Raw genomic sequence first — 25,873 nt, 5'->3', positions numbered from 1 at the left:
GCTGGTTCTTTTTGTTCTAGAAATCCCCGAGGGCTCTCCCCCTCATTGACACAAAGACATAATGAAAGCCAGCATTGTGAACTCCTTCCTTCCTTTCTTCTCATCTCCTTTAATCCAAACTGCATGTACTTGGCTCCTCTCAGACCAGAACCTGTCCATAGTAGACACGGCAGAAAAATAAGCAAGATCCCTTAAACTGCCGTGCCAGATCTGGATAATATTTTGTTTACATCCCAAATTTTCTCTTCTTCCTACAATGTCTATGCTAGGTGTCTTTAGGCATGTGGACGTCACTAGAAACCGGCCCCTGGAAGCTGCAATTTCATTTTTTCCTCTGTGATTTTTGACTACTTCAATACTTCCTAGGAACAGAATCTTACAACATTAGTATTTTTGTACCCTTTTGCTTCCTATAGTTTATTGTTCCAATTCCACCTGTGAAATTATCACTGGCAAAAATGTGTTCTCGTTTTTCGTATTATTTCATGTGTACAGGCATTTTGCTTTCATGTATGTTTGTGCACCACGTGTGCTGTGACCTTGAAGCCAGAAGAGGGCAACGAATCCCTTAGGACTGAAGTTACAGCTGATTGTGGACTTTCATGTGGGTGCTGGGAATCAAACCCACATCCTCTTCAAGGGCACCAAGTGCACTTAACCACTAACCCATCTCTCCAGGCCCCAAACATGGCTTCTTTTTTGGACAGTACTCATGCTGTAGCCTATGCTGACCTGAGGTCCTAGTCTTCATATCTCCTCTCAAGGGCTGGGATTACATGTGCATATCAACATGCCTCACGAGCAAAATGAATAATGAGTCTACAGGTGTTACTCAGATATCATCTGATTATTATGTGTCAGAATTTCCTCCTTCCTTTAGAAAAAAGGTAATGTTAAACCTGAGAATCATGAGTAGAAAAGACCAAATCCACTGTTATCCAATTAAAGCAATCTATATTTTAGGGATGCTCCTGGGACTGACCAGCTGGCTGTCTCACCCTAAGTCGGGATTTGAGAGAGCAGCCCCTGCTGGCCTCTTGAGGTTCTTTTTTATAGGAGAGAGAACAAAAGTAAGAATATTCATCATGGCCGGGTGGTGGTGGCGCACACCTTTAATTCCAGCACTAGGGAGCCAGAGCCAGGCGGATCCCTGTGAGTTCAAGGCCAGCCTGATCTACGTAAGTGAGTTCCAGGAAAGGCGCAAAGCTACACAGAGAAACCCTGTCTCGAAAAACCAAAAAAAAACCCCAAACCCCAAACCCAAAAAAACCAAAAACAAACAAACAAAAAAACCCAAAAAAACCTTAACTTGTGAAGACTTAACCCAGGACAAAAAGGAACTTATTATTCTTTTTTTTTTTTTTTTTTTTTTTTGAGACAGAGTTTCTTGTGTAGCTCTGGTTGTCCAGGAACTCATTTTTAAACCAGGCTGGCCTTGAACTCAGAGATCCGCCTGCCTTTGCCTCCTGAGTGCTGGGATTAAAAGCGTGCATCACTACGCCTGGCTAGCAATTTATTTATTTACTGTTTTAACTGTATACATAATCCTTAACCGGCAAGGTACATTTTTCCTGTTTTGCTATCCCATTAACTTGCAAGGTATATTGTTCCTGTTTCAGTCTCACAGTATATATATTTTCTATCATATATAATCACATTTTGTTTATCTGCTCATATGTTGATGGACACCTGGCTCCTTTGGTACTTAACTATTGGGAATGAGGTTCTATGAATACGGAAGTACAAACATCTCATTTAGACAATGCTTTCAATTCTTTTGGGCATATGCCATTATTTCTATTACTATTATTACTTTTCTTTTGGACAAAGGGTCTCATGTAACCCAGCTGTTTTCTCCTTCCTGTCAAGTTTCTTAGGGAAAAACGCTTTGAGACTGTGTAGAATATCTTGCCGGTTTTTTTTTTTTTTTTTTTTTTTTTTTTTTTTTTTAGCATCAATTGATTCATATCTGAATCAGTTATTTCAATGGCTGCCAAGTGGAAGTTTCCTAATATCACTCCAACTTCATTTTTGTGTTGGCATTCTACTGTAGGTAAGAGAGTTCTTCCCCTTTATTTATGATTATGGACTCATTTTATTCATGTACTCTGGGGACATTTTATTGTTCTGAGAAATTCTTTCCTATGTGACTGTCCAAGTTTTGGGGATACGCGGTGAACTTCTGTATTTCTTTGTCATTCACCATCAAGCAAAAGGCGAGGGCAACCTGACTTCCCCACACGGAGGTCACACTTGAGCCGCCAACCCTCTCATTTAGTCAGACTGGCGCAATTTTCCGAGTTGTACACTGCAGCTCCCAGGACCATCGGCCAAGTTTGAAACTACACATCCCAGAAGCCTCCTAGGACAACGTCATCAGAAAGTGCCACGCGCCGCTCAGACTTCAGGCTCCCGAAAGCCGGCTGAGGCGGCTGCAACATGGCGGACGTGCTGAGCGTTGGGGTGAACCTGGAGGCATTTTCCCAAGCCATCAATGCCATCCAGGCGCTGCGCTCCAGCGTGAGTAGGGTGTTCGACTGCCTTAAGGATGGCATGCGCAACAAGGAGACGCTGGAGGGCCGCGAGAAGGCCTTCATCGCGCACTTCCAGGACAACTTGCATTCGGTCAACCGGGACCTCAAGTAGGTACTGGCTGAAGGAATCCGTGTCGAGGACCCTCCTGGCACCTGTCCCACCGGGATCCCACGCCAGTCTTCCCAGTCACGGGCCGCTCTCCCTGTCCTCGGTCCGCTGTTTCTTTTCGCTCGTCTCCAGGCCCCTGTCAGCCCCTCAGGGACACCTTGTCCCCCGTCCCGTTACCTAGTATTCGTTCTGTTGGCCCTTCGGTCCTGGGTGTCTTCTGCGGTCCTGGGTCCCCGCTGCGGCCGTCTTGCCCTTCGCAGGAACTCCCACTTGGGCGATCTTACCAGGTTTCTTACCTGTAGGCCCTTGGGCACCAGCACATCTGGACGTACCTGTTAACGCTGTCTCGGGCTCAGTTGAGTACCGTCGATCCGATGAGCTCCAGTTCCCGTCCTCACAATTCGGAGTTGATCAGTTCTACCTCACGTCACCCTCAAACACTACCTCCATTTCCTTTTGCCTCTTTCCATTTCTCCTCAGCACTACACTCACCTCCATTCCTTTTGTTCAGCTCTTTCTCAACAGAGACCTCGTCACACTTGTTAACTAGGCTAATTCCTCGTGCCTATATTCTCTCTCTCTCTCTCTCTCTCTCTCTCTCTCTCTCTCTCTCTCTCTCTCTCTCTCTCTCTCTCTCTCTCTTTGAGACAGGGTTTCTCTGTGTAGCTTTGAGCCTTTCCTGGAACTCGGTAGCCCAGGCTGGCCTCAAACTCACAGAGATCTGCCTGCCTCTGCCTCCCGAGTGCTGGGATTAAAAGCGTGCGCCACCATTGCCCGGCTCTCTCTCTCTCTCTCTCTCTCTCTCTCTCTCTCTCTCTCTCTCTCTCTCTCTCTTCTTTCTTTCTCTTTCTTTTTCTCTCTCTTTTTTTTCTCTCTCCTTCCTTCCTTCCTTTCTTCCTTTCTTTTCTTTTCTTTTTTTAAAGAGGAAGGATTTATTTCACAGTTTCAGAGGACTTGTTCACTACAATGGGAAAATCACGTAGGAGCAGCTTAGCCCCTAATAATTCTTAATTTGTGGTCCTAGTGATTACATACTTACTTTTGTTCTTACAAGACTCCCTTTACTTCATTAGTTTGTTAAGAATTAACTGAGCTGGGCAGTGGTGCACGCCTTTAATCCCAGCACTCGGGAGGCAGAGGCAGGCGGATCTCTGCTAGTTTCAGGCCAGCCTGGTCTACAGAGACGGTTCCAGGACAGCCAGAGTTACACAGAGAAAAGAATTAACTGAGAGGATATTTGTCAGATACCTGGTACATAATAGGAACTCCCCTCCACCCCCTCAAGACAGGGTTTCTTTGTATATCCTTGGCTGTCCTCCGACTGGATCTGTAGACCAGGCTGGCCTCAAACTCACAGAAATCTGCCTGCCTCTGCCTCCTGAGTGCTGGGATTAAAGGTGTGCACCACCACACCCAGAAGTAGGTACTTCTTGTTTGCCTGCACTTGTATTCTCTTCTTGTCTTAGAAGGTTGGAATGGAAGGACTTTGGCCTTTTTTTGTTTGTTTGTTTTGTTTTGTTGTTTTTTGTTTTTCGAGACAGGGTTTCTCTGTGTAGCATTGTGCCTTTCCTGGATCTCACTCTGTAGCCTAGGTTGGCCTCAAACTCACAGAGATCCGCCTGCCTCTGCCTCCCGAGTGCTGGGATTAAAGGCATGTGCCACCACCGCCCGGCTGGACTTTGGCCTTTTACTTCTGAAATTGACCTTAATAGGAACAGCATTTGGTGAGCTAGTCAGAATTTCTGGATAGATTGGGCTTTCTTTCTCCCATGTCATGTCCCCCCACAGTGCCTGGTTCAGGCAGGTTCTTCACTACTTAGCTAACTGCCCCCCCCCCCACTCCCTGCACCCTCCAGTTTGGTCTGGCGGAATGGAGGAGCAAGTGGTAGTGAAGTACTGGGTGCTTTCCCTCCCCTGTATTCCACACCCCGTCTTAAATCCCACCTGCACACATTTTGATTGCAGTGTCCCCAACAGGTAATCCTTGCCCTGCTTGAGGGTGACATGCTCCCACCCGTCACCACCATCACACACATACTTCCATTTCAGGTTCTTTCCTCTGCTTTTCTAATGGGAGGTTCCAGCCCTTTTCACTTTAGAAACTTTAGCAGTGTGGACATTCCTGTGACTTATTAAATGTATAATAAGCCAATAAGAAGGGGGCTGAAGAGTCTGGACGGGATGCCGCAAGGGAGCCGTTCACAGAGGCTTGTTGGCATCTGGGGCAGCTCCTCAGACTCCACTCCCGGGGGGTGTGCTCCCGCTGTCGGCTCGCTTTCCCAACTTCTCCCTAGTTTCCCTGCTGGACGGAAGTGTGTTTGTTTGACACAGCCTCTCAGTGGTGTCTTCCCATTCCAGTTGTTTACTTTATCTCTTTGTCTTACTAAAGCTTTGCCATCTGTGAAGCACCGTGCACAAATCTATCCCAATGTGAAATGATAAATAATCATGGTTTATTCAGGTCCTTGCTGCTCTGCCAAATGGAGAGAGCTGCACGTGGGTCCGAAAATCCTGAATGAGAGGCAGTGTTATACCACACTGCAAGATCACAGAACACCTCTCCGCTGTGGATGAATCTGAGTTGTTAAATCCTAACTTCTGGGAAACTTACTGTTTCTCTGTACTGTTAGCTTTATTTTCCCTCTGGAATGGCACGAGACAGCTATATTTTGTTTTGTTTTCTTTGTCCCACTGTGTAGCCCTAATTGGCTCTGGAACTCCCTATCTCGACCAGGCTGCTCTCAAATTCTCATGGATCTCATGATCCATCCAGTGCTGGGATCAAAGGGATGGGCCACCATGACTAGTTTGGAAAGGTCTGTTTGAAATGAAAACTCTCAGGCATTCTCTTCTTAGCCCTAAGTCTTTTTCCAGACCTCTTCTTAAGAGACTTCTGATGGCATCCAGCCTTGCGCAGTGTGCTTAGCCTTGATGGAGTGAAGCGGACTCAGGTTTATGTAGTGTCTCTCTTTACTTTTAGTGAGCTGGAACGTCTGAGCAATCTGGTAGGCAAGCCGTCTGAGAACCACCCTCTTCACAACAGCGGGTTGCTAAGCCTGGATCCTGTGCAGGACAAAACTCCACTCTACAGCCAGCTGCTGCAAGCGTACAAGTGGTCCAACAAGGTAAGGGGGTGCTGTAGATGGAGCCGACAGAGCAAAACCCAGTGTTTCTCCTAGCAATGCAGAACAAGGGAGCAGGTTCTCTTCTGCATCTCGGAGTCTGCATGGGCTGCAGAGTTGGAATTTTAGGGTTTCCAATAAGTGATGTTTCATCCCTTTGAAGCCTTTGGAGTTGATAATGATGCTCAAGTAATTACATTTGAAAAGGAATCCTAGATCAGCTGTGCTTAGCCTGGAGATTGGGTGTGGAGAGCAGATTATGGAACCCTGGATGATACATGAAGTGTGTTGTGGTGTGTTACATGTAGTGTGTTACATACACTGTGTTGTGGTGTTACATACAGTGTGCTGTGGTGTGTGCAGTTTTGCCTGAGGAAGGTGCATCTGTCCTAGCTTCCCTCAGTTTACCAGGAGGTCCTGACTGTTAAAAGTTTAGACTGGCGATGGGAAGGCTTAGCCACTCAGATTTTTTTTATGGTCTTGCATTGTCTTTTCTCTGTCATGGTGGAAGATTATCTGGAGAGTGCTATGGATTAGATTATGCTCCACTTTCTCCTAAACCCATTTTAATATGTGCTACAGAGTGTGACTTTTGTGATGTTGTTGAGCAAGCAGGTCCATGGCGTGGCCCTGGGAAAGCTGGAAGAGGAGAACTGAACAGTAGTCTAAAATGACAGGAACCACCGGGCTCACCAACCCAGAAGCAGTTTGCTGCCCTGTGAGTTCCTTTCATTTGTCTACTGTGTGTTGTGTGTTTTCCTGCGGACGGGAAACTGGCACATACTTTGGGGACAGGTTTGGAAGCCCTTCTCAGTACACTCGGGTAGCTCCTGAGACCTGTCGATGGTGAAGGGCTGTGCTCCCCCGGCCACCCTTCGCCCTCTCCCTCCTGGCCTCTCCCTCTTGGGTCTTGGCGACAAATGAGCCTTGATAGTTTTTCTGCTGTGTGATTTTTTTTTCTTTGAATTTCTCTGGCGGGCTTCTTTTAGTATTCTGTTTGAAGTGAGTTGGAGATTCACAAAGATGATTGTCACCGAGGACTAAAAGAACTTGGACTCTGAATATACTGATTTGGCTTTTAAGACCTTTCCTCCAAATTCTGTGGTACCAGGTGTAGAAACCCACCCTGGAGTTGGAGGAAACTTCAGTGCATCAAAAATGATCAATGAAATGGTCAGGGACTCCCTGGTTCGAAGCTGAGCTCATGAGGGTCAAGGCGTGCTTGGCTGTGTCACTCACTGCGTCTCAGGGCTTGCTTGCTGTTGTTGTCCCGAGACGCTCGTGGTGGGAGAAAGGACGGCCTGGCAGCTGCAGAGTTGTGCCTCCTCATGCCTAGAGAGCTCCCAGCGGCTGTGCCAGGCCCTCTGTGGTGGGGCCCTTGCAGAGGTTCGTTGTTTCAGTGGGTGGGAGTCGGAGCTTGGCTCATTGGAGTGATTCTCCTTGGTAATGGAGAAGACTGTTTCCTAAAAGAAGAGTGTTATTAGTCTGTTTTTGTTACTGTAATGAAGAACCTGAGGTAGACTAACTTTATAAATAAGAGGGTTATTTAGGCCTTGGTTTTAGAGATGCCGGGTCAAGGTACTCATTGGCTTGATCCTGGTGAGGACTTCATAGCAGAGTACCGTAGCAGTAGGTGAGTATGTAGGAGGGACAGATCTCCTCGTCAGACAGGAAGGAGGTCAGAGGGCTGGTGTCCCCCAGTCACTTCTGAGGGCATGTCCCCAGTTGACCTCTTATTAGGTTCCACCTCTTAAGGGATCATTACCATGCTAAGGACAAACCCTCTCACCAATGAAGATTGGTGGAGGTGACAACACCCACTTAAACATACCCAACCAGAGCAGAAGACACCAGGCAGGAACAGTGGCAGTTGCTGGGGCCAGGGCCTCCTGCTTTCTAGACTGCCCTGTGGAAGCTTCCTGGTTTTCCTGGGGGTGTGCCTGGGATCTGAATGTGAGTTTGCCTGGTAAGTGGGTAGAAGCTGGTCAGCAGATGTGTGGCTGGATTTGACTCCCAGAAAATCCTGTTTGAATGAAGAAGTCCTATTGCTGTGTCACAAGGGTAAAGAAGCCCGAGTGATGAGAGCTTTTCAGTGGGACAGTTTGGACTGGGTGACAGAGACTGCTATCTGAGGTGACTGGTCTCACATTGAAGTGATGGCAATTTCCATTTGAACAGTGGTTTGGCTGTGGAAACAAGTCCTGGCCTTGCCTTTGTCCCAAGGAGGGGAAAAATTGTATTAAAAGAAATAAATATCAATATCATGTGTGTGGAACTCTTGCCTCAAGATGATACAGGTTAAACTATTTATGGAAGCTTGTCATAAACTATAAAATCCTATAGCCAGTGTTGGGAGCTTTGGAGGTTTTAGGCATGGCCCTGACATGTGGTGATATGCTTATAAAGCCACAGAGTCCTCTCACTAGTCCCCTGGGTCACCACAAAAGAGTTCAGCTTCTTGTGTTAGAGCCATGCAAACTGAAGCCCCATGAACTGGCTTTGTCGTAGCTCCTAGATGGATTACAGTTTGAGTGTGGTAGTTGTTTTCCCTGAAACTTGATGGTTAAGTTTTCAACTTAAAAAACATCTCTCCCTTTTGGCCACATCTTAGAAATTCATGTGACATTTTTATTTATACTTTTTTTTTTTAAACCTATTTAGTGTACATGCATTTCCATGGTTTCAAAAGGCAGGGAAGACAAAATACATGGTATGTGGGTCTTTAAACTTTTTCTCCTTCCAGGGCAGACATTACTAATCAACTGATGTATTCTTTCCTGCTCAGGCTGTTTATGGATTGGCTCTGAATTGTACAAATGTTCTATGGCTAGGCTGCAGGAGACTGACTTCTGTAGAAGGACATGGCATCTAATCTTACTGTTATTTATTTCTTCCACACCTTACTTAGGGAAAGACTTAGGATTTTGAGATTCATAAAACCAGAAAGATAAGAAGTCAGGGTGAGAGTGCCTTATGTATATTTCTCCAATAAACGAAAGAAATAGCCTCAAGACAGAAAGCAGTATTCTCATTTCCAGCTGTTAACATGCAAGAGGCCAGTCATTAATTATGTTTTTCTTGCTTCTGTAAATGAAAAGAGATTTTAATTGCTAAAACATTTGCCATTCATCATTTTATCTGAGGAATTTAAAGCAGTGCGTGCAGTAGTGTGTGAAGGGGAGTTGGGTTCTTGCCCGGGTCAGCTTTCTGTGCTGTGGCCGAGAATGGAAGGACACGGGAAAAGGCTTTGACACCACCCATTATGTGGTGGACTTTGTGTGCTGTTGACCATAGAAAGGTCTCGTGCATGTCTAATGACTGCTCATTTTCTTGGGGGGAGTTTTCCTCATTTTTGTAAAGTCAGTTGGAGTATTACATGGTAGTTGGCGTAATTGTTAGACTAACACATTCAAAGATTAATTTGATGAAACGCTGTCAAATCGCTGTGAGCAGCACTTTCCCCATGCTGATTCGGGGAAAGAGCTGAGCTTCTAACTCTGATGCACCTATAGATAATTGTTCTGCAGGAGGGTGACAAGCTCTCTCGACTTGGGCAGAAAATAATTGGCATCAGCGCTGTTCCTGCTGTAGTCAGTGTAGACTTTGTCACTTGTTATGCTCAGACATGAGCGACTGACTTGTCCTGAAGTCCCTTTCTGAGGACTCCAGCCTCCTGTCACCAGGCTTTTAACTTCAGGCATTGATGATTTTCACTTGTTTGTGGCAGAAGGCTGCTTTGTGTAAGGTCCTCTGTGGTCCCAGTAGGAGTTTGATCCCAGGAACTCCTGTGCCTGGAGTTAGGAGGAGGTCCACAGATGCTCAAGTCCCCCACATAAAATGATGCTGTATTTACATTTAACTATATACATTGCCTTCTCCTCTTGTTTTTCTGTGCTTTTGGAGATGGGTTCTTGCTGTGTTGCCCAGGCATCCGCCAAGTGATCCTTCTCCCTCAGCCTCTTGAGTAGCTGGGATCTAAGTGTGTGCCACCATACCTGCTTTCTCCCGTGGGCCGCATCGTCACTGGGTGGCATAATACTCAAGACAGTGCATTTGCTGTACGATGGCTGCTGTACCTACTGTATTGCCCAGGTGATAATGACGAGGAGGAGTCTGTAGACATTCAGTGTAAGAGCAGTATTTTCCATTAGGAGTTGGTTGAACGTGCAGATTCACCGACAAGAACTGGGGGAGGACTCATGGCATCTGCATAGAAGAGCCGGCCATGATTTTGCTTTCCTTGGTGATACTGGGAGTAACAAAGATTCCAAGTATTTGAGTTGGGAAAGGCCAGCAGAGCAAGATGCTATTGCTGCCTCTGTCCCTCCCTCCCTCCCTCCCTTCCTCCCTCCTCCTTCTTTCCTCCCTCCTCTTCCCCTCTTCTTCCTACTTTTCTAACATCTTTAATGTTTACTTATTTATTTATTTTTGTTTTTTTCCAGATAGAGTTTCTTGGTGTAATAGCCCTGACTGTCTTGGAACTTGCTTTGTAGACCTGTCCGGCCTTGAACTGCAATCCTTCTGTCATAGACAGACAGACAGATAGATTAAAAATAAAACATTAAACCAAGTGTAGTAGTACAACGCCTTTAATCCCAGCACTAGGGAGGCAGAGGAGCTCTTGAGTTAGCCTCAGACCTGGCACCTCCCCTTTCATGGGAGGCATGACAGAAGGATTGCAGCGCAACACTACAAACAGGAAACTGGACATCAAAGCAGATGCTGCACATGCCCTGAGCTTGGACCTGCACGGGCCTGGATGCAGGTTTTAGAGTCAGGCTGCCTGGGTTCTGATCCAGCTCTGTACTCATCCAGTACCTTGGCTAAGTGATAAACTTCTTCCTGAGTGAGGGTGTCCTGACTGAAATGAGGCTAGAACTAGGGTTTGTATCATAGCATTGGTGAAGTAGACATAGTCTATAAGATGCATTGGCTATTGATGCTGGCATGTAGCTCAGTAGTAGATCATCTATCTGTTTTAGCATGCTAGAGATCCTTAGCTAACTCCCACATAGTAAGCATTGAATGAATGTGGCTGTGCTCAGCACATGATAGTGTGCATATGCATGTGTATCTGTGGTGTGCAACAGCGCTGCTGTGTGCTTACGTATATAAGCTCCTGGGCCTAAGCACCTTGGCTCACATCCCATTACTTGAGAGTGTGAGACTAACCTTCCTGGTTTTCTCCTTAGCTTTCAAAGTTGGGTGTCTTCAGAGAGATGCTTAGGAGAGCTGAGTAGTAAAGTAGGGTGGGCTGGTGGCTCCGAATTCACAAACAGCGATGAGGAGAGACTCCCAGGATGCTCTGGCCTCCCTGTCATAGCTTCCACTCTGTTGCCAGGCCTCCCACCATTGCAGGTATTGCCTCCAGAAGTTCTTTAAAGTGCCTGAGCAAGGATCAGTCGTGGTCCATCCCACTTGAGTGCAAGTTAGCATGAGGGTCAGTTCTGTCCTTCTAAAACCTGGGGTGTGGAGTGAGGGATTGGGAGTTTGGTGAAGGGTCGTTGATTGTGAGGTACACTGGCAGGGAGAGTTTCCTCAGAAGAAGCCATGGGAAGGATGATAAGGCCACAGAGGAGGAGATAGGAAAGGCTCAGTCAATAGACCGAGTGTCCAAACCACAGAGAATTCATCTCACCTGGAGGTTCAATAAGACGTCTGTCCCCGAGTTTAGAATTGTGTCTGCTCCCGTGGTCTGCTGCAGGGCATGCTGTGTGCCTGCCTGCTGCTTTGGGAACAGGTTAAACACAAAGGCCAGTCTGGAAAGAAGCGTTTGGATTATGCCTAGTTCGTCACTGACACTCTGACCAGGTGACTTTTGTGCCTTGCCAGGCAGCTGCTGGTTTAGAGTTGTCACCAGGGTAAGAGTAACTCATCTGTAGAGACTAGATGGTGAGCAGTCATGTGGCTCCTGTGTCATCTGATGCTGATGGTCTTCCCTTGACTGACTGAAGGGTTGGGTTGGTTGGATGTGCTCTGAAGGTCCTTTCTGCTCTGACCTGGAGAGGCCCAGGCAATATTGATGCATGCCCGTGGGTAGGGAGGGGAGGGATGCTCCTGGGGGCTGGAGAGGACCTCTCCTGCTCTTCTCTTCTGAAGCATGTGGAGCTGTCATCCATGCAACATCTTTGACTGTGGCAGAGCAAGGCAGCCTTGAGGGCTCAGTGGAAAATTACCTGGCAAAGCTTCTCCAGTGCCTTGGCTCTTGGAGTGCACCCGTATAAATGCTAATGAGAGTCAGGCAATGCCCTAGAATGGAAATGGTTTCTAGCCCAAGGCTTCGGGCCGGTCCACATCTCAATGTTCTTATTAGTGGTGGTTTGTGACAATGGTCACCTTATTGTTGCTGGAATCAGGTTTCTCTGACACAGAGCTGGCCTATCTATGGACAACTACAGCTGTGTAACAGGCCCGTGGTGTTCTTCCATTTACTCCCGGCCCACACCTCTGTTTTTGCAGTGCTGGGGATGGAACCTGGGCCTTGTGCGTGCTGCCCAAGCACTCCGTCTTGAGCTGCACCCCAGCTCTGCCAGCCTTTTCAGGACTGCAAAGGTGTGTTGTGTGGTTTATATATAGGTCCAGAACCTTTTGTAGACCATAGCCAGAGCCTTAAAAGGGCATATTCCTTTCCTGAACTGTCCATGTCATCTCTCCTCAGCCAGGGTGGGAAGGAAGCGTGTCACTGTGCAGAAAGGGAATTGGGGTTGTCTCTTGTTATCTTGTCTCTTCCCGGTGGGCAGGCTGGAGAAGAGCTGCAAGATTAGTGTATCTTCTCATCATTCCACCCTTTTCTGGGCCATCTCATCAGCTCTGCAGTTCACACATCACCCAGCCACCCCACCTTCCTCCACCAGATCTCCCCTGAGATCCCTCCTGTCTATCACAGTGTTCTTTGCCACTCATGGGTCACAGACAAGCAATCCAAATGGGGAGTCTTGCCCCACTGCAGGCCCTGATGTCACCTATGAGTGCTGGCCGAGCCTTACAGCCACCAACAGCTCCTTTGGCCTTCTCATTCCATCCTGTCCACCCTCTCCTTAGGCTGCTGCTCAGGGTTGTGCTCAGCCATATCGCTGGCATCTCCTTTCTTGTGCTCTCCAGATTTCGAGGCATGGAATCTGTCACTCTCCAGTGATCCCCATCTCTCTTGGGAATGATTCCAGCCCCACTGTTGGTGTGCAGAGCATTCTAGCAACAGTGTTCATGAAGCTGAGTCTGTTACCCAACCTCAGTTTCTATGAAATGGTACTGGCAGTCCTGCCTGTTAGTGTTGCTATGATGGTGACTTGTGGTGTGTGGCACAGTTGAGTCTGCTTCCATCTGTGGTCTCCAGGTAACACACATTGCTTCCCTAATGCCCTCCTCAGTCCTTCCTATCTTTTCTTCTTCCTGCAGAAACAAAAGGTTTTATTATGGGAAATTTCAAATATACACAGAAATAAGAATTACATAATTCTAGTCATAATAGCTTCAGTTGACAACTTGAAATACCCGGAAGGGAAGAGGGAACTTTAATTGAAGAATTGCCTCCATCAGATTGGCCTGTGGGCATGTCTATGGTACATTTTTTTGGGGGGATTAATAATTGATGTAGGAGGGTCTAGCCTACTGTGGGCAGTATCATTCCTAGGCAGGTGGGCCTGGGCTATATAAGAAGGGTAGTTAAAGCTGAGCATGGTGGCTTATGCCTTTAATTCCAGCACTTGGAAGGCAGAGGCAGATGGAGCTCTGAGTTCGAGGTCACCTTGGTCTACAAAGCGAGTTCCAGGACATCCAGGGCTGCACGGAGAAATCTTGTCTTGAAAAAACAAAAAAAGAAGGACAGTTGAGCAGGCCAGAGGGAGCGAGCCTTGAAGCAGCCTTTCTCTGTGGTTTCTGCTTTAAGCCCCTACCTTGAGGTCCTGCTCCAGCTTCCCTAAATGATGGATGTAACCTGTAAGTCAAATAAACCTTTTCCTCCCCAAGTTGCTTTTAGTCGGTGTTCTAGCACAGCAGCAGAAAAGCAGGCCAGAATGTTTGGAAACCTAGATTGATATCCAGAACATTTTAGTCTTGTTTCATTCACCCTGCCCTGGGTAGGGCTGGACAGGTCACATTTGGGCTCGCCACAGTTTTATAGTTTTTCTGCCTTTGCCTTCTGAGTTACTAGCATGCACCTCCCCTCCCCCAGCAGGACTGGAGTATTTTAAAGCAAGACCCGGACACGGTGTCATCAGCGTGTGCACTCTTCCTTGTCCAGCTCTGGTTTCTCACGTGCCTGCTCCTCTTCTGCCAGTTTGATCTTATAGAATGAACTGTGGTTTCCCAAGGGCCTTTGCACGTCTTCTTCCATCCCATGTCTCATTCCTTTCTGTGAAAAAGTCTCAGTCACTTGGGGCCCATCTTCTCTGAAAGCCTGCTGTGTGTCTAGTTAGGTGTCCCCAGCTTTGTCCCCATTGTTCCTTTTATCCCACTCTGCCTGTTTACCCACCTGTTTGCCCCAAATCTGGTCCTCCTTTGGCAGTTACTGAAGCCCGTAGGGTCTTAGTGTACTGGACTCTCAGATGGACACAAGACTGAGCTCCCAGAGTGCTTCTTTCTGGTCTATTGTGCAGATTTCCAGTGCCTCATGAGAACTGTGCATGGTGTCTCCAACTCAGGGCAGGGCTTATAGTGGCATTTCAAAGTAGTTTTTGCTATTGGCTTGCTGTCTGTGTTTGAAGTGAGTTAACTTAAGCCCCACCTTCCTCCTCTCTCCCCTTTAGATTGTGTCTTTCCTTCACCTTGACCTTTTGCAGATTTCCTTGTGCTCATTAGAGGACTGGGAGGAGGCGTGGATGTGGAAGCAAGAGCCTTCTCCACCTCTCTCATGGCCATCATCCCCTGCTCTCCGGGCTCCTTGGGGCCGGGGTCAGGATTCTGCCAGACTGGGGAGGTGAGCTGCGCATCTGTTTTGCCTTCTGCTTGCTGCACTGTCCTTTGGCTCTGGGACTTGCTCTCGGCCTTTCTTCCAGTGTGGGCGTTCCCTTACTGCAGTCACTCATTTGTTTGGGAGACGCAGCTCACTGCAGTTCCTTGGGCTGGCAAGGCTTGTTCCTGGGGTCAGTTCCTGCTGCCTAGGGCTGGCCTGGGCTTCTTGCTGAGTTGACAGTGAATGGAATTCCCTGATCTCTTGGTCTGACTAGAAGGTTCTGGCAAACCAGTAACTTCTGTTGTCTCTCTTATGCTCAAACTTGGTTGTATAGCCACAGTTGTTCCAGCCCTGTGAACTGGAGGTGCTTTCTCAAATGTCCAGCATTGTGTGTTGCCCTCTAAGGAAGCTAGAGCTGTGACTGTGCTGTGCTGCCCACCAGCCCTCTGCCTGGGTACAACCTGTGTACAACCCTCCCTCTGTCCTGTAAAGGCCAAGCAGAGATAGTCTTATCTGTCATTGTCCTTCGGCCTTTATGTAGCAATCAGGTAGATCACCATACCTCATCTTACAAAGAGTAACTTGTCCATGGCCATGTGGTTAGCCCCCTCAATGAGGCTGGCAGGGAATGCTGCCTGGTGTCCGGAAGAGCGGAGTGGTTTCTTCAAGGCTCCTGGGCCCTTTTCCCTGTTAGTAAGGTGGGAGCGGTGGTTCAGACACATATGATGAAGTAGAGGGAATCACCAGTGACATTGTGATCCATTGACAGCCAGGCCCAGGCCCAGCCCAGGCATGGGTGTGGTCAGAGATTCCCTTGGCTACCATGGGCAGAACAGCCACAGGCCCCTGCTCACTAGAGAGGCAGCCTTGGGTACATTATGTTGGGGGTCTTAGCAGGTAACTCTCCAGGAAGGAGAAGGGGACCGTCCAATACCTACAGCTAACCTCGTGACAGAGAGGAGGCACAGGTGAATGGCTGTGCTGGAGAAGCGCCAAACCTTCTCTTGTCTTCCTCTTCAACAAGTCATGGTGTTCTGAGCTGCTGAGCTGCTGGTTGCTCTTCTCCCCATTCACGCCCACCTGTGTGTTCTAGGTTAGAGAGTGACATTGCGTTATTTGCTGTTTTCAGTCAGTAGGCTTCTCAGACATTGGTCATCTGTTAGCGGTTGCCGCCCCCAGCCACCTGGAATGTTCTGAGCTCAGCTCTCTCCAGTGCCTGTGTACTGTTAGAATCATCATGGTGAGCGTTTGCAGGCTTGCCTGTGTCTGAATGTCTGTGTGAGGAAGAGCCTGCACTTGGAAGGTACTGAGTTGGAATCCTAATCCGTTCCTAACTGAGGGCAGAACACTCTTTGCTACGACATACCCAACCTGCCCATTGCAGACAGAATTGGGCACCTCTGTTTGGGCGCCTGCTGTGTGGACACTGTTCTGGATGTGTTGAAGGAAGGCAATAAATACACCCCCCCCCCCCCGGCTGAACTCTAAGAAGACGGCAATGCCCTGATTCTGGCCCCACTGCCCATCTCTCTTCACACCTTTTCTTTAGCCAAGAGCTCTAAACGACTCAGCATACTGTTCCCTATTGTAGAGGGACGTAACTCATAGAGGAAAGTGAACAGTGTTTGAACACAAAGGCAGTTTGGTCTTGCTGTCTGGGTATCTTCCATATTATCTCCTTCTTATAGCTGGCTGAATTTTAATTCTGCCCCTGAATAATACAGATGCTGTTCTCCAGTGCTGTCCCATATACTGGCTTATTGGTCCTTGGCATATGACTGACTAGCTTGCTCTTAGCCTGTGCCAGCCCAAAGCTGTGCTTGTTTTAAGGGGTTCTCATTGATTTCATTAGAGTATAAATACATGTCTTCCATCTGTGTCCAGAGGGAGAAACAGTCACATGTCAACTTTTAGGAAGCTGTTACTGTTGCTTTTCTCACTGTGACTAAACACCTGAGAGTCAACTCAAGGATGAACTTGTTCTGGCTCACAGTCTGGGCATATCCACCATGCAGTGGTGAGGTAGCTGCTCACATCGTACCTGAGTCAGGGATCGGAGAGAGGTGAGTGCTGTGCTCAGTGCGTCTCTGTTCTAGTCAGTCAGGAACCCAGCCTGCAGGGGCAGTGCACCCACATGCAGAGTAGGTCTCTGGAAAAGCCCTCACAGACACTAGGTGAGTCATATCTGGTCAAGTTGACAGTGATGACAAACTGTCACACATACCAACTGTCTTGCACTGCCAGCCTTAAACCTGGCCGAGCTGGTCTCTTGTCACAACGTCCCCCAAGTTCATGACTTGGGCTGGTGACATAGCAGACAGTGCTGTACTATACACTTCTCCCTCCCTGTACAGTAGTCCATGTCTGCAGGGGAGGCCTTCCTTCCAAGAGCCCAGTGGAACTGAGTCATAGAGTTGGATGCCTGTGCCACCCTAAGGAAGTGCTTGCCATGCCTGTGACTACCTTTCTTGGACTTGGAGGTGGCGCATCTAGACTTGAATTTGAGTTCTGTTTCCTCAGTAAATTTATTGGTGGGAGATTTGTTCTTTGTAGTAGATCTTAGAAACTTCAGCTTAGGCTTTTCCCCCCCTCTACTTGTTAACCTAAGAGCTTTTGCCTTTTTATGTGAAGCCTTTACAGCTTTTCTTTGGCATGTCCGAATCACCAGCATCACTGATCTTATGCTTTGCTCTGTTGTTAAGTAATAGTACAACAGTCCCCCATTAACCAAGACAGCTGCTGAGGTGTTGATGGGCAGGTAGCATACCCAGTGAGGACACTGGGTCCAAGATGATTTCCATCTTGAGTGGAGTGGCCCAGGTTTACCAAAGTTCTGAATTAGTTACATTCCTATTGCTGTAACAAAACACCATGACCTAGGCGACTTATGAAAGAAAGCATTTAATTGGCTTATGGTTCTAGAGGGGTAAAGGCAGTGATGGCAGAGTGAAGGCATGGGGGCAGAAACAGCTGAGAGCTCAAGTCTCAAGTCTTCCTGGTCTGCAGGCAGGAAGCAGAGAGAACACACTGGCAATAGTGGGAGTCTTTTGAAATCTCAGTTCTTGCACCCAGTGACACCTCCTCCAACAAGGCTACACCTCCGAATCCTCCCCAAATAGTTCCTCCTACTGGGGACCAAGTATTCAAACATACGAGCTTATGGGGCCATTCTCATTGACACCACAACAACCTTTTTACTGAAAATAGCATGTAACTTAAATCTTAGGATTTACTTATTTCTAGACTTTTCTATTTAACATTTCCAGACTACGACTGCTGATTGTGGGTAACTGAGGCCATGGAAAGCTGAGCTGTAGTTGTGGGATGACTATATTTTCATCTGAGTCTGTCCGGATCTCCTTCAGATGCTGAGTCCTGAAGGGTAATTTCGCTCATGTGTACAATGGCCGCCTATCCCTACTTCAGCATCCCATCTGGGGGCTCCATTATTACCCATCTGGTGCTCTGTACAGTTATCCATTCCTGGGAGGTTGGTTTGCCTCACCATTTGTGGTATGTGTGTGTGTGTGTGTGTGTGTGTGTGTGTGTGTGTGTGCATGTGCGTGTACGCGCGCATTTGTGCTCTTGTATGTGTACACATGTACCTCTGTGTGGAGGCCAGAGGACAACCTTGGGCGTTGTTTCTCAGGCACTGTCCACTTTTCTTTAGTCAGGTTCTCCCACTGCTTGGCCAGTAAGTCCCAGGGATCCTGTCCAGTACTGGGATTACGTGTGTGTGCGCCACTTCCTGGCTTTTAAAGTGTGAGTTCTAGGGATGAAACAGGTTTTCATCCTGCAAGGCAAGCACTTTCCTGACCCAGCCATCCTCTGTGCCATGCTTTCCCATTTAAAATCGCGTTTTATAATTCACCCTGCTTCCCTGAGTTGAATGTGTCAGTTCAAGCCAGTGTGTCATCCATAGCTTCTCTGATAGAGCTGGAATCACCCGAGCATCCAGAGAAACCATGTTCTCAGACCCTCTAGGAAGCAAGTAGTCCACCATGGAAGGGGTTTGCGTGACAAGGGAGGAGCGTGTGTTTCTGGTAGACCACTGGGATAGTTCCACCGTCTTCACCCGCAGAGCGGGTCTAAAGACACTTCCTTTCCAGGAGGGAGAGCGCCTAGCCAGACAGGCACATTGTAGGCACTCAGTCGGTCTCAGTTTTCTTTCACTGGCCTGGGCCCCCAGTGCCATATCCCTTAGGTGACCCTCAGGCTCAGGTGGGTATCTTTGTTACTTTTCTGTTGCTGTGTTGAAATGCACGACCAAGGCGGTTTACAGAAGGAAGGGTTATTGTCCAGGATGGTGGCGTGAAGTCATGGTGGCAGGTACCTGGAGCAGCAGCTGAGAGCTGAGAGCTCGCATCTAGAATCGCAAACAGGAAACAGAGGGCTAATTCGGAAGGGCTCTAAAGTCTCCCGTGACATACTTCTAGCAGGGCCACATCTAATCATCCTCAAACAGCCACAACTGGGCACCAAGTGTTAAAATGCCTGAGACTTATGGGGCACATCTCATTCAAACCACCACAGTGGATACCAAAAAAAAAAAAAAAGCAACCTAAAGAGCCAGCAGTGGATTGTGGAGACTACCGCTCTCTGCCCTTTGCTTAAACAGAGCAGCTGTTCTGGTTCGAATTGTTTGGGTGCACTCAGACATTGAGACTGGAATGTGTTTTCCCATCCTCAGACCGAGTAACCACATGATCCTGCTGGCAGTTCACAGGCATCCTCAGCCAGAACACTGTACTCGGGGCCTCTGCTGATGAAGCCGGAATGTGACAGTTTCCCAGCTAGATGTCCTGTGGGGCACGCTGCCTTTCCTGTTACTGCCTCTCCAAGCCGACAAGTGTCTTTCCTAGTCACCCAACCCTAGTGGGCATTTCTGCTCTCTGGGCGTGTCTCTGGGAGCAGAGGTTCTCTGCTGATTCTCCCCTTCCATTTGGTCGTAAAGGAACAGTGACAGCATCCGCAGTTTGGTGGCCGGCAAGGTGCTCCCCAGAGCTCCTCAGATGGCACAGGAAGCGTTTGCTGCCGTGAGTGAGCCATGGCTGCTGGCCAGCAATATGTACCAGCCTGTCTGCCCCACACAGTGCCAGAGTGCCTTTCAGAACACAAGTTTGGTCATACAGTGGACTCCAACTCTTTTTTTTTTTTTTTTGCTTGACTCATGGTCCCTGTTTTATGTGTTTGTTTAGAGTCATACCCTGGGAGAGCTCTGACCCCCCAAGCTGGGGTGAGATACCCCTCTGTGAGCTTCTGCTACCCACTCTCCCCATGATGCTGTCATTATGAACTGACTCAGTTGAACTCTAGGTACTAGACCAGGAGCGGGGACCATGTCAGCCTGTTCGTACTTGTATTTCCAATATGCACCAAGGCTCACCGAAGAAAATAAACCGACAAGAACAGCTCAAGCTAGGAAAGTGGCATTATCATACCCACCTTTTTGAAAGGCAGAGATGGGGAGCAGAGCTGTGCCCCAATGTGTTGGTGGGTTGGCTTCTCTGACATAGCTGCAGGAGATCTGTCTTTGGCTTATGCATTCTACTCAGGGTGAGGCTTTCTGAAGGGTAGTACACATTCAAGTTGTTGTTTTGTTGTTTAAAAACTAGTTTGGGGATACAAACAGAAGGCAAATTGTCTTGATTATTTTGAGGCAGAAGGAAAAGGACAGGATAGGATAAAGTGAAAGTTAGAGAAACACCTCATAGCACTGTGCAGCTGTGAAGTGTGGGCCTGGTCATATCTTTCCAGACCTGATTGGGCTAAAGCACTGACCCTGGGGCCATGCTACCTGGGTTCATGCTCTGCTTCCTCACTGGCCTGTGACCTTGGATGTATAAGCTGTCTGTCTCCTGTCTCCTGATGTATAAACTGGGACTGAGGACAGTCTCCACCTCAGTCAGTTTTGAGCCCAGAGCTTGGGATAAGTAGCTGGCGTGCCAGGAGCTGTGAGCACATTTTATGGTGATTAACATGGTGTGTTCTGTTTATCAGACTGTTCAAACCACAACAATGTAACTTCAAACTATAACAGATCAGGGCTGGGGGATAGCTGAGTCAGCAAAAGGCTTGCTTTACAGGCTTGAGGACTGGAATTTGATTCCCCCAGAACTCTTGTAAAAAAATGGAAGTGTGGTGGTGTGAGCATGTGATCTCAGTGATGGGGAGTGGTGGTGTGAGCATGTGATCTCAGTGATGGGGAGTGGTGGTGTGAGCGTGTGATCTCAGTGATGGGGAGTGGTGGTGTGAGCATGTGATCTCAGTGATTGGGGAGGCAGAAACCAGAAAATTCCCTAAGGCTTGCTGACCAGGTTAGCGAGAGACTCCATCTCCAAAAACAAAGTGAATGGTACCCAAGGAATGATGTCCAAAGTTGTCTTTTGTCTTCCACAGGTGTACACACACACACACACACACACACACACACACACACACACACACACACAATGTGGCAAATCAACTTAATTTGCAAACTGTTATTGGCATAAGTATAAAAAGACAGTCTTCCCCCCAAAATCTGTAGGTGTAGGCATGGTTCCTGTTCCATCAGTGCATCCCTTCTGGTTCTCACGGGGCTGGCTGCGGCCCTGTGGTAGCCTGAGGGCAGGAGTGTGCTAAGATGCCCTAGTCTTTTTGGCTCTGACTTCCTCTGAAGTAGAACAACGTTTCCAAAGTTGAAGCTCATCCTGGGTCGTCAGGGCCTTACCCAGGCCGCTGTGTACCACCATTGGCCTTTCTCTAAAGTGTTCCTTAATGCTACAGGAATGGTTGTCTGTCAGGAAAGGTCTGGTGTTGGTCATTTAGTTGGTGAAGATGACCGCAGTATCAACAGTTGTCAGGAGAGGTGACACTCAGGACACTTTTCTCTGGAAAAAGAGGGAATGTATCAAAGTACTGAAAATGGAATCTTGAGCAACACATGAATGGCAGAGCTGTGACACTCGGGTGTGGGGGTGGGGCATTGGATGAAGGTGCTGCGGGAACCAGAAAGCATGTACTGAAGGTTCCACAGAAGCATGGCCGCTGCCCTGGGGATGGACCAGTATCTCCTGGTAGTGTGCAGTGACTTTCCCCACATGTTCTCCTGGCTGTTATCAGAAAGCCTTTCTGAGCTGGCATGCCCAAGATGGTTCTGGAGGGGCCATCTGTGTTTTGTGGGCGCAGGCTGCTGGCACCTGTCCTTTTTTGGCAACCCTTATCTTTTGTTCCCAGATCCAACTTCTTCCAGCTGTGCGAACGTCCTTGTAGTGCCACAAGATCATGCCCTGAGGTCTTGCCTCATGGCAGAGATCTGACTCCTTGTACACTGTGCACACTTACACTAACTAATCAAAGCTTGTCAAGCAAAGTGGAAATCAACGTTTTAACTGCTTTTGTTAATGTTTTTCCACCTTGAAAACAGACTTCCTTTTCCTTTTCTTTTCCTCAGGTAGCCTGGCAAGAAGATCAAGTTCAACTCATGCCCCTGGGCAGGCTGTGTGATCTTTTTTGAGTCTCAGTTTCTTTAAGTAGGGGCACCATGGTTCTTACAGTGTTGGGTCTTAAGACAGTTCCAGGAGTTAACGCTGGGAAAGATTGAGCATATCAGCTCTTAGCAGTATGGCAGCAGGTGTGTTCTGAATGTCCATGCTAAGATGTTGACCTGAGCCACTGTTCTCCCTGCAGTGGGAGGAAGGAGGTAGGGTGTGGGAAGTCATGTGTCCCAGCAGCACCAAAAAGCAGGCAGGGTTCTCCTATGTTGGGCAAGGCATATTAATGGCTGCTTTCCTGAGGATTTATTTCCATCCATCATGTGCAAATAGCTGTGGGTGTGCAGGCTGTAATGGATCTTGTGTTTAAGGCTTCCATTGTCATGGCTGAGCAGAGCCCTCCCTGGGCCCGCCCCTCAGATTGCCTCTCAGGTTGCAGAGGTATTGCATCTCTTTGGCCCATCACCTGTCAGCTCTGATTTGGTGACTGAGACACAGCTTGGAGCCGTTGGCAGATTGGCCTTAGGAGAAGCTAGGCACTGGAGCTTGCCAGCACAATTTGTACTTTGATTAATTTATTTAATCTAACTATCTCGTATCAACCTGCAAGGATAATTATGCACAAATTAGTGTTTAAACTGGAAGCTTGTCTCCCCTCCCGAGCCCCATGCTGGTCCACAGCTCTTCACCGAAGTCTTTGGGAGAATGTTTCGTATTCTCTCACCCTCCCTGAGATCCCAGACTCTCCAAAGTGAATACTCTAGTTGGAGTTAAAAGCTTCTGAGAAAGGCAAAGCGCTGGTTTGGATTCTGATCCCGTATGTAACATCTCATGGGCAGAGAACTGGCCCTTTTATCTTTGCCTGTGAGTTCAATTCCATTTTCTCTAGGCAGTAAGGTTGTGTAGCTGGCTGCTGCTGTTTCATTCTTTGAGTCAAGTGGGATTTTCAGAATGGGGCTAGAGCAGGTCCTGTGTCCTTTGTGAGCATGGGGAGGGGTTGTGAGTAGCATGTGGGGCCACGCACAAAGTTGGTTCTGTTTTATTGGCGTTACTACTGCTGATTGTAAGGCGTGTCCCTCTTTTTTGTGCTGCTGTGAGACTCCTGGATAAAGCAATACACTGTCAGATAATTCTCAGACCCTCAGTGGCGGGAGACATTTCCTTGTCAGGTGTTAGGATAAGTGAATTATGACTTAGTGATGATGGGGTTTGGCTGTGCAGTCTTAGCTTTTCAGGCAGTTTCTCGGAAGCTGTGAAGATGTGGATGTTTTGCTGATGTTCTTCAGTGACCTTCACTTGAACTCTCAGATTACAGAATAAAAGGGCAACAAACCTTGCTTTTGTGAGGTAGGAAGAGGGAGATCAGTGCCCCACACTGCTTGAGAGAACGGAGAAGATGGGCAGTGCCTGTTGCCATATTCTCATGTCTGACTTTAAAATGAACACAGTCTTTTCTCTTTGGCTTAATAGAAGGTTTTTCCTTTTAACATTTCTGTACAAGTCTTTAAATTCCTGATATTAGAAAAGATTGTTGGGGCTTGAGAGATGGCTCAGCAATCAAGAACACTTACTTTGATCCAGAAGACCCAAGTTCAGCTTCCAGCACTCATATCAAGACTCTGACTCTCTCTCTCTCTCTCTCTCTCTCTCTCTCTCTCTCTCTCTCTCTCTCTCTCTCTCTCTCTCTCTCTCCCTCTTTCTCTTTCTCTTTCTCTCGTGCAAACACACACACACACACACACACACACACACACTCACGCACGCACACATGAGGAAAACTTGTCATTGCTGCTGCTTTTCTTCCAAGGGCATATTCTCCTGTGCTCATTACATTCACCTTGAGCCCAGGCTCCATTGCTGTCATCAAGAAGGAGCTGAGAAAAGGGAGGAGGTGACAATTTGAGGAGTCTCTGAGGAAAGAAACTTGGGAAGTCTGTTGACTTGGGACCACCTGCTAGAAAAGCCCAGGTCCTGGCTTAATTTGCTGGTCACTTGCTGATTTGGTATCTAGGAAATGAAATCCAGCCTTCTCATTGGCTTATATTTATCCAAGCATAAATAAGGCTGACTGAGGACCCATCTAAGTTACTCCTGGTTATTTCAGGCAGGAGGAAGCTGGCTACAGGTTTAAGAGAACACTTGAACACCACACACAGTGTGGGTGTGGTCCCTGTGCCAACCATGGTCCCTCCTGAAGGCTCACCAGCATTTTCACACCATTGCTTGTGGTGACTCAATGTGCAAGCTTCCAGGGCAGTACTTGTGCACAGTAAGGCGAATTTCCCACTCTAGGGTCTTACCTTTGCTCCCTAGGGACTTAGGAATCAAGTCCTTTGAGCATGGCAGTCCCTGTTGGTTTGCCAGATGAGGATGTAGAGGGTCAGGGAAGGCAAAGGCCTTCTTTGCCTCAAAGCAGGCAGCACTATGATGGAGGCCTGGACTTGCATACCTGCCCTCCTCGGTCCCAGACAGGTACCAGCCTCTAATCCTGCTTGACTGGGTTGGTGGAGGATACAGCAGGTGTGCAGTCTGAGGCTCACTTTATCACGTCTAGGTTCTTCTAGTGAAGGTTGCATTTACTGGATATTATGGAACTAAAGGGCAGGCCATGTAGGACTCCTTTTTTTTTTTTTTTTTGGTTTTCCGAGACAGGGTTTCTTTGTGTAGCTTTGCGCCTTTCCTGGAACTCACTTGGTAGACCAGGCTGGCCTCGAACTCACAGAGATCTGCCTGGCTCTGCCTCCCGAGTGCTGGGATTGAAGGCGTGTGCCACCACCGCCCGGCAGGACTCCTTCTAATGTCAACTCCTATGTGAGTCTTGGCTCTCCTGGGCCTCCTGGTCCCTTGCCCTGCTTCATTGTCTCTGATGGGTTTTCTACCTATAGAGGTGGAACAGAGTGGCCCTGTGCTTCTGAGGTCACACCTCCTCAGCTTAGCTGAGCACTATGGGCGCAGTGAAGGATCTTGATACTTGTTTTAAAGAGGAGTGGTGGTCATCTGACCCAGCGCTCTCATTTCTTGTTGGAATAGGACGTTGGCTGTAACATAATTATTAGCCATGTGTCAACCTTTTGTTTTAGAGCTCTAATCTTCCATTTTCCTGTTGGAACAGCACCAGCTGGGGATCTGTGCAGCTGCAGAAAGATTTATCTTTGCATCCTACCTGAGCAGTGTCTGTTAGAGACCAAATAACGAGGTGTGAAAAATGCTGGCACTTGTCCTCCCTAATGAGGTTACCTTATCAAAGGCATGAAGTAAACAATATGCCCTTGTTACTGTGGTGGGAATGTGAGGAAATGTTGTCAGTTAGAGCTGAGAGGACAGCACACATCCGGAGCACAGCACAGACTGATGATCAAGCCCTTGGACTCAGTTTCTAGGCTCAGGCTGGTTTTGCTGTTCCCTTTCTGGGTGTCCCGGTCCACGTGACTTTCTCTCTTTCTGCTTTCTTATCTGAAAAATGGGGCTAACCACCTCAATGCTTCACGGAATTATTGCAGGGCACTTGGAACATAGTAAGGGCTCAGTAAACAGCTGCTATTCTCGGCACCATCATTCAGCATGAGTGGGCTGTGCTGGGGTTTGACTAACAGGAGGTTTTGCATCATCTGCAGATTTAATGGCCTTGGCCGCTCTGTTGGCTCCAGCAAGGGAATGGTAGTGGGGCGTCTCCTCTGCGCTGATATTAGTCCAAATGGCGTTCCCCTTCCTAATGCTCTGTCTTGGAAGAGGCTTATCAGTGC

The 25,873-nt window shown here is 47.9% G+C and overlaps 1 protein-coding gene and 1 long non-coding RNA gene across 2 annotated transcripts in view; one reads left to right on the top strand and one right to left on the bottom strand.

The window, feature by feature from the left end:
- The first annotated feature begins 2,399 nt into the window (after positions 1-2,399).
- Positions 2,400-25,873, top strand: part of Med27 (mediator complex subunit 27) — a 181,981-nt gene continuing 158,507 nt past the window's right edge. The window contains exons 1-2 of the mRNA XM_006983375.4: positions 2,400-2,642; positions 5,624-5,768. Coding sequence (XP_006983437.1) covers positions 2,440-2,642; positions 5,624-5,768 — 348 coding nt within the window. The 5' untranslated portion in view covers positions 2,400-2,439. The remainder of the gene's footprint in view (positions 2,643-5,623; positions 5,769-25,873) is intronic.
- Positions 8,375-15,345, bottom strand: LOC121828605 (uncharacterized). Its single transcript, XR_006071027.2, has 3 exons — positions 15,218-15,345; positions 10,938-13,154; positions 8,375-10,014 (listed from the first exon to the last, which is right to left on the bottom strand). It is a non-coding gene; the product is annotated as an uncharacterized LOC121828605 (long non-coding RNA).

Source organism: Peromyscus maniculatus, chromosome 4, assembly GCF_049852395.1.
Source record: "Peromyscus maniculatus bairdii isolate BWxNUB_F1_BW_parent chromosome 4, HU_Pman_BW_mat_3.1, whole genome shotgun sequence".
Taxonomy (NCBI): domain Eukaryota; kingdom Metazoa; phylum Chordata; class Mammalia; order Rodentia; family Cricetidae; genus Peromyscus; species Peromyscus maniculatus.
This window is presented reverse-complemented; position numbering and strand designations above follow the sequence as displayed.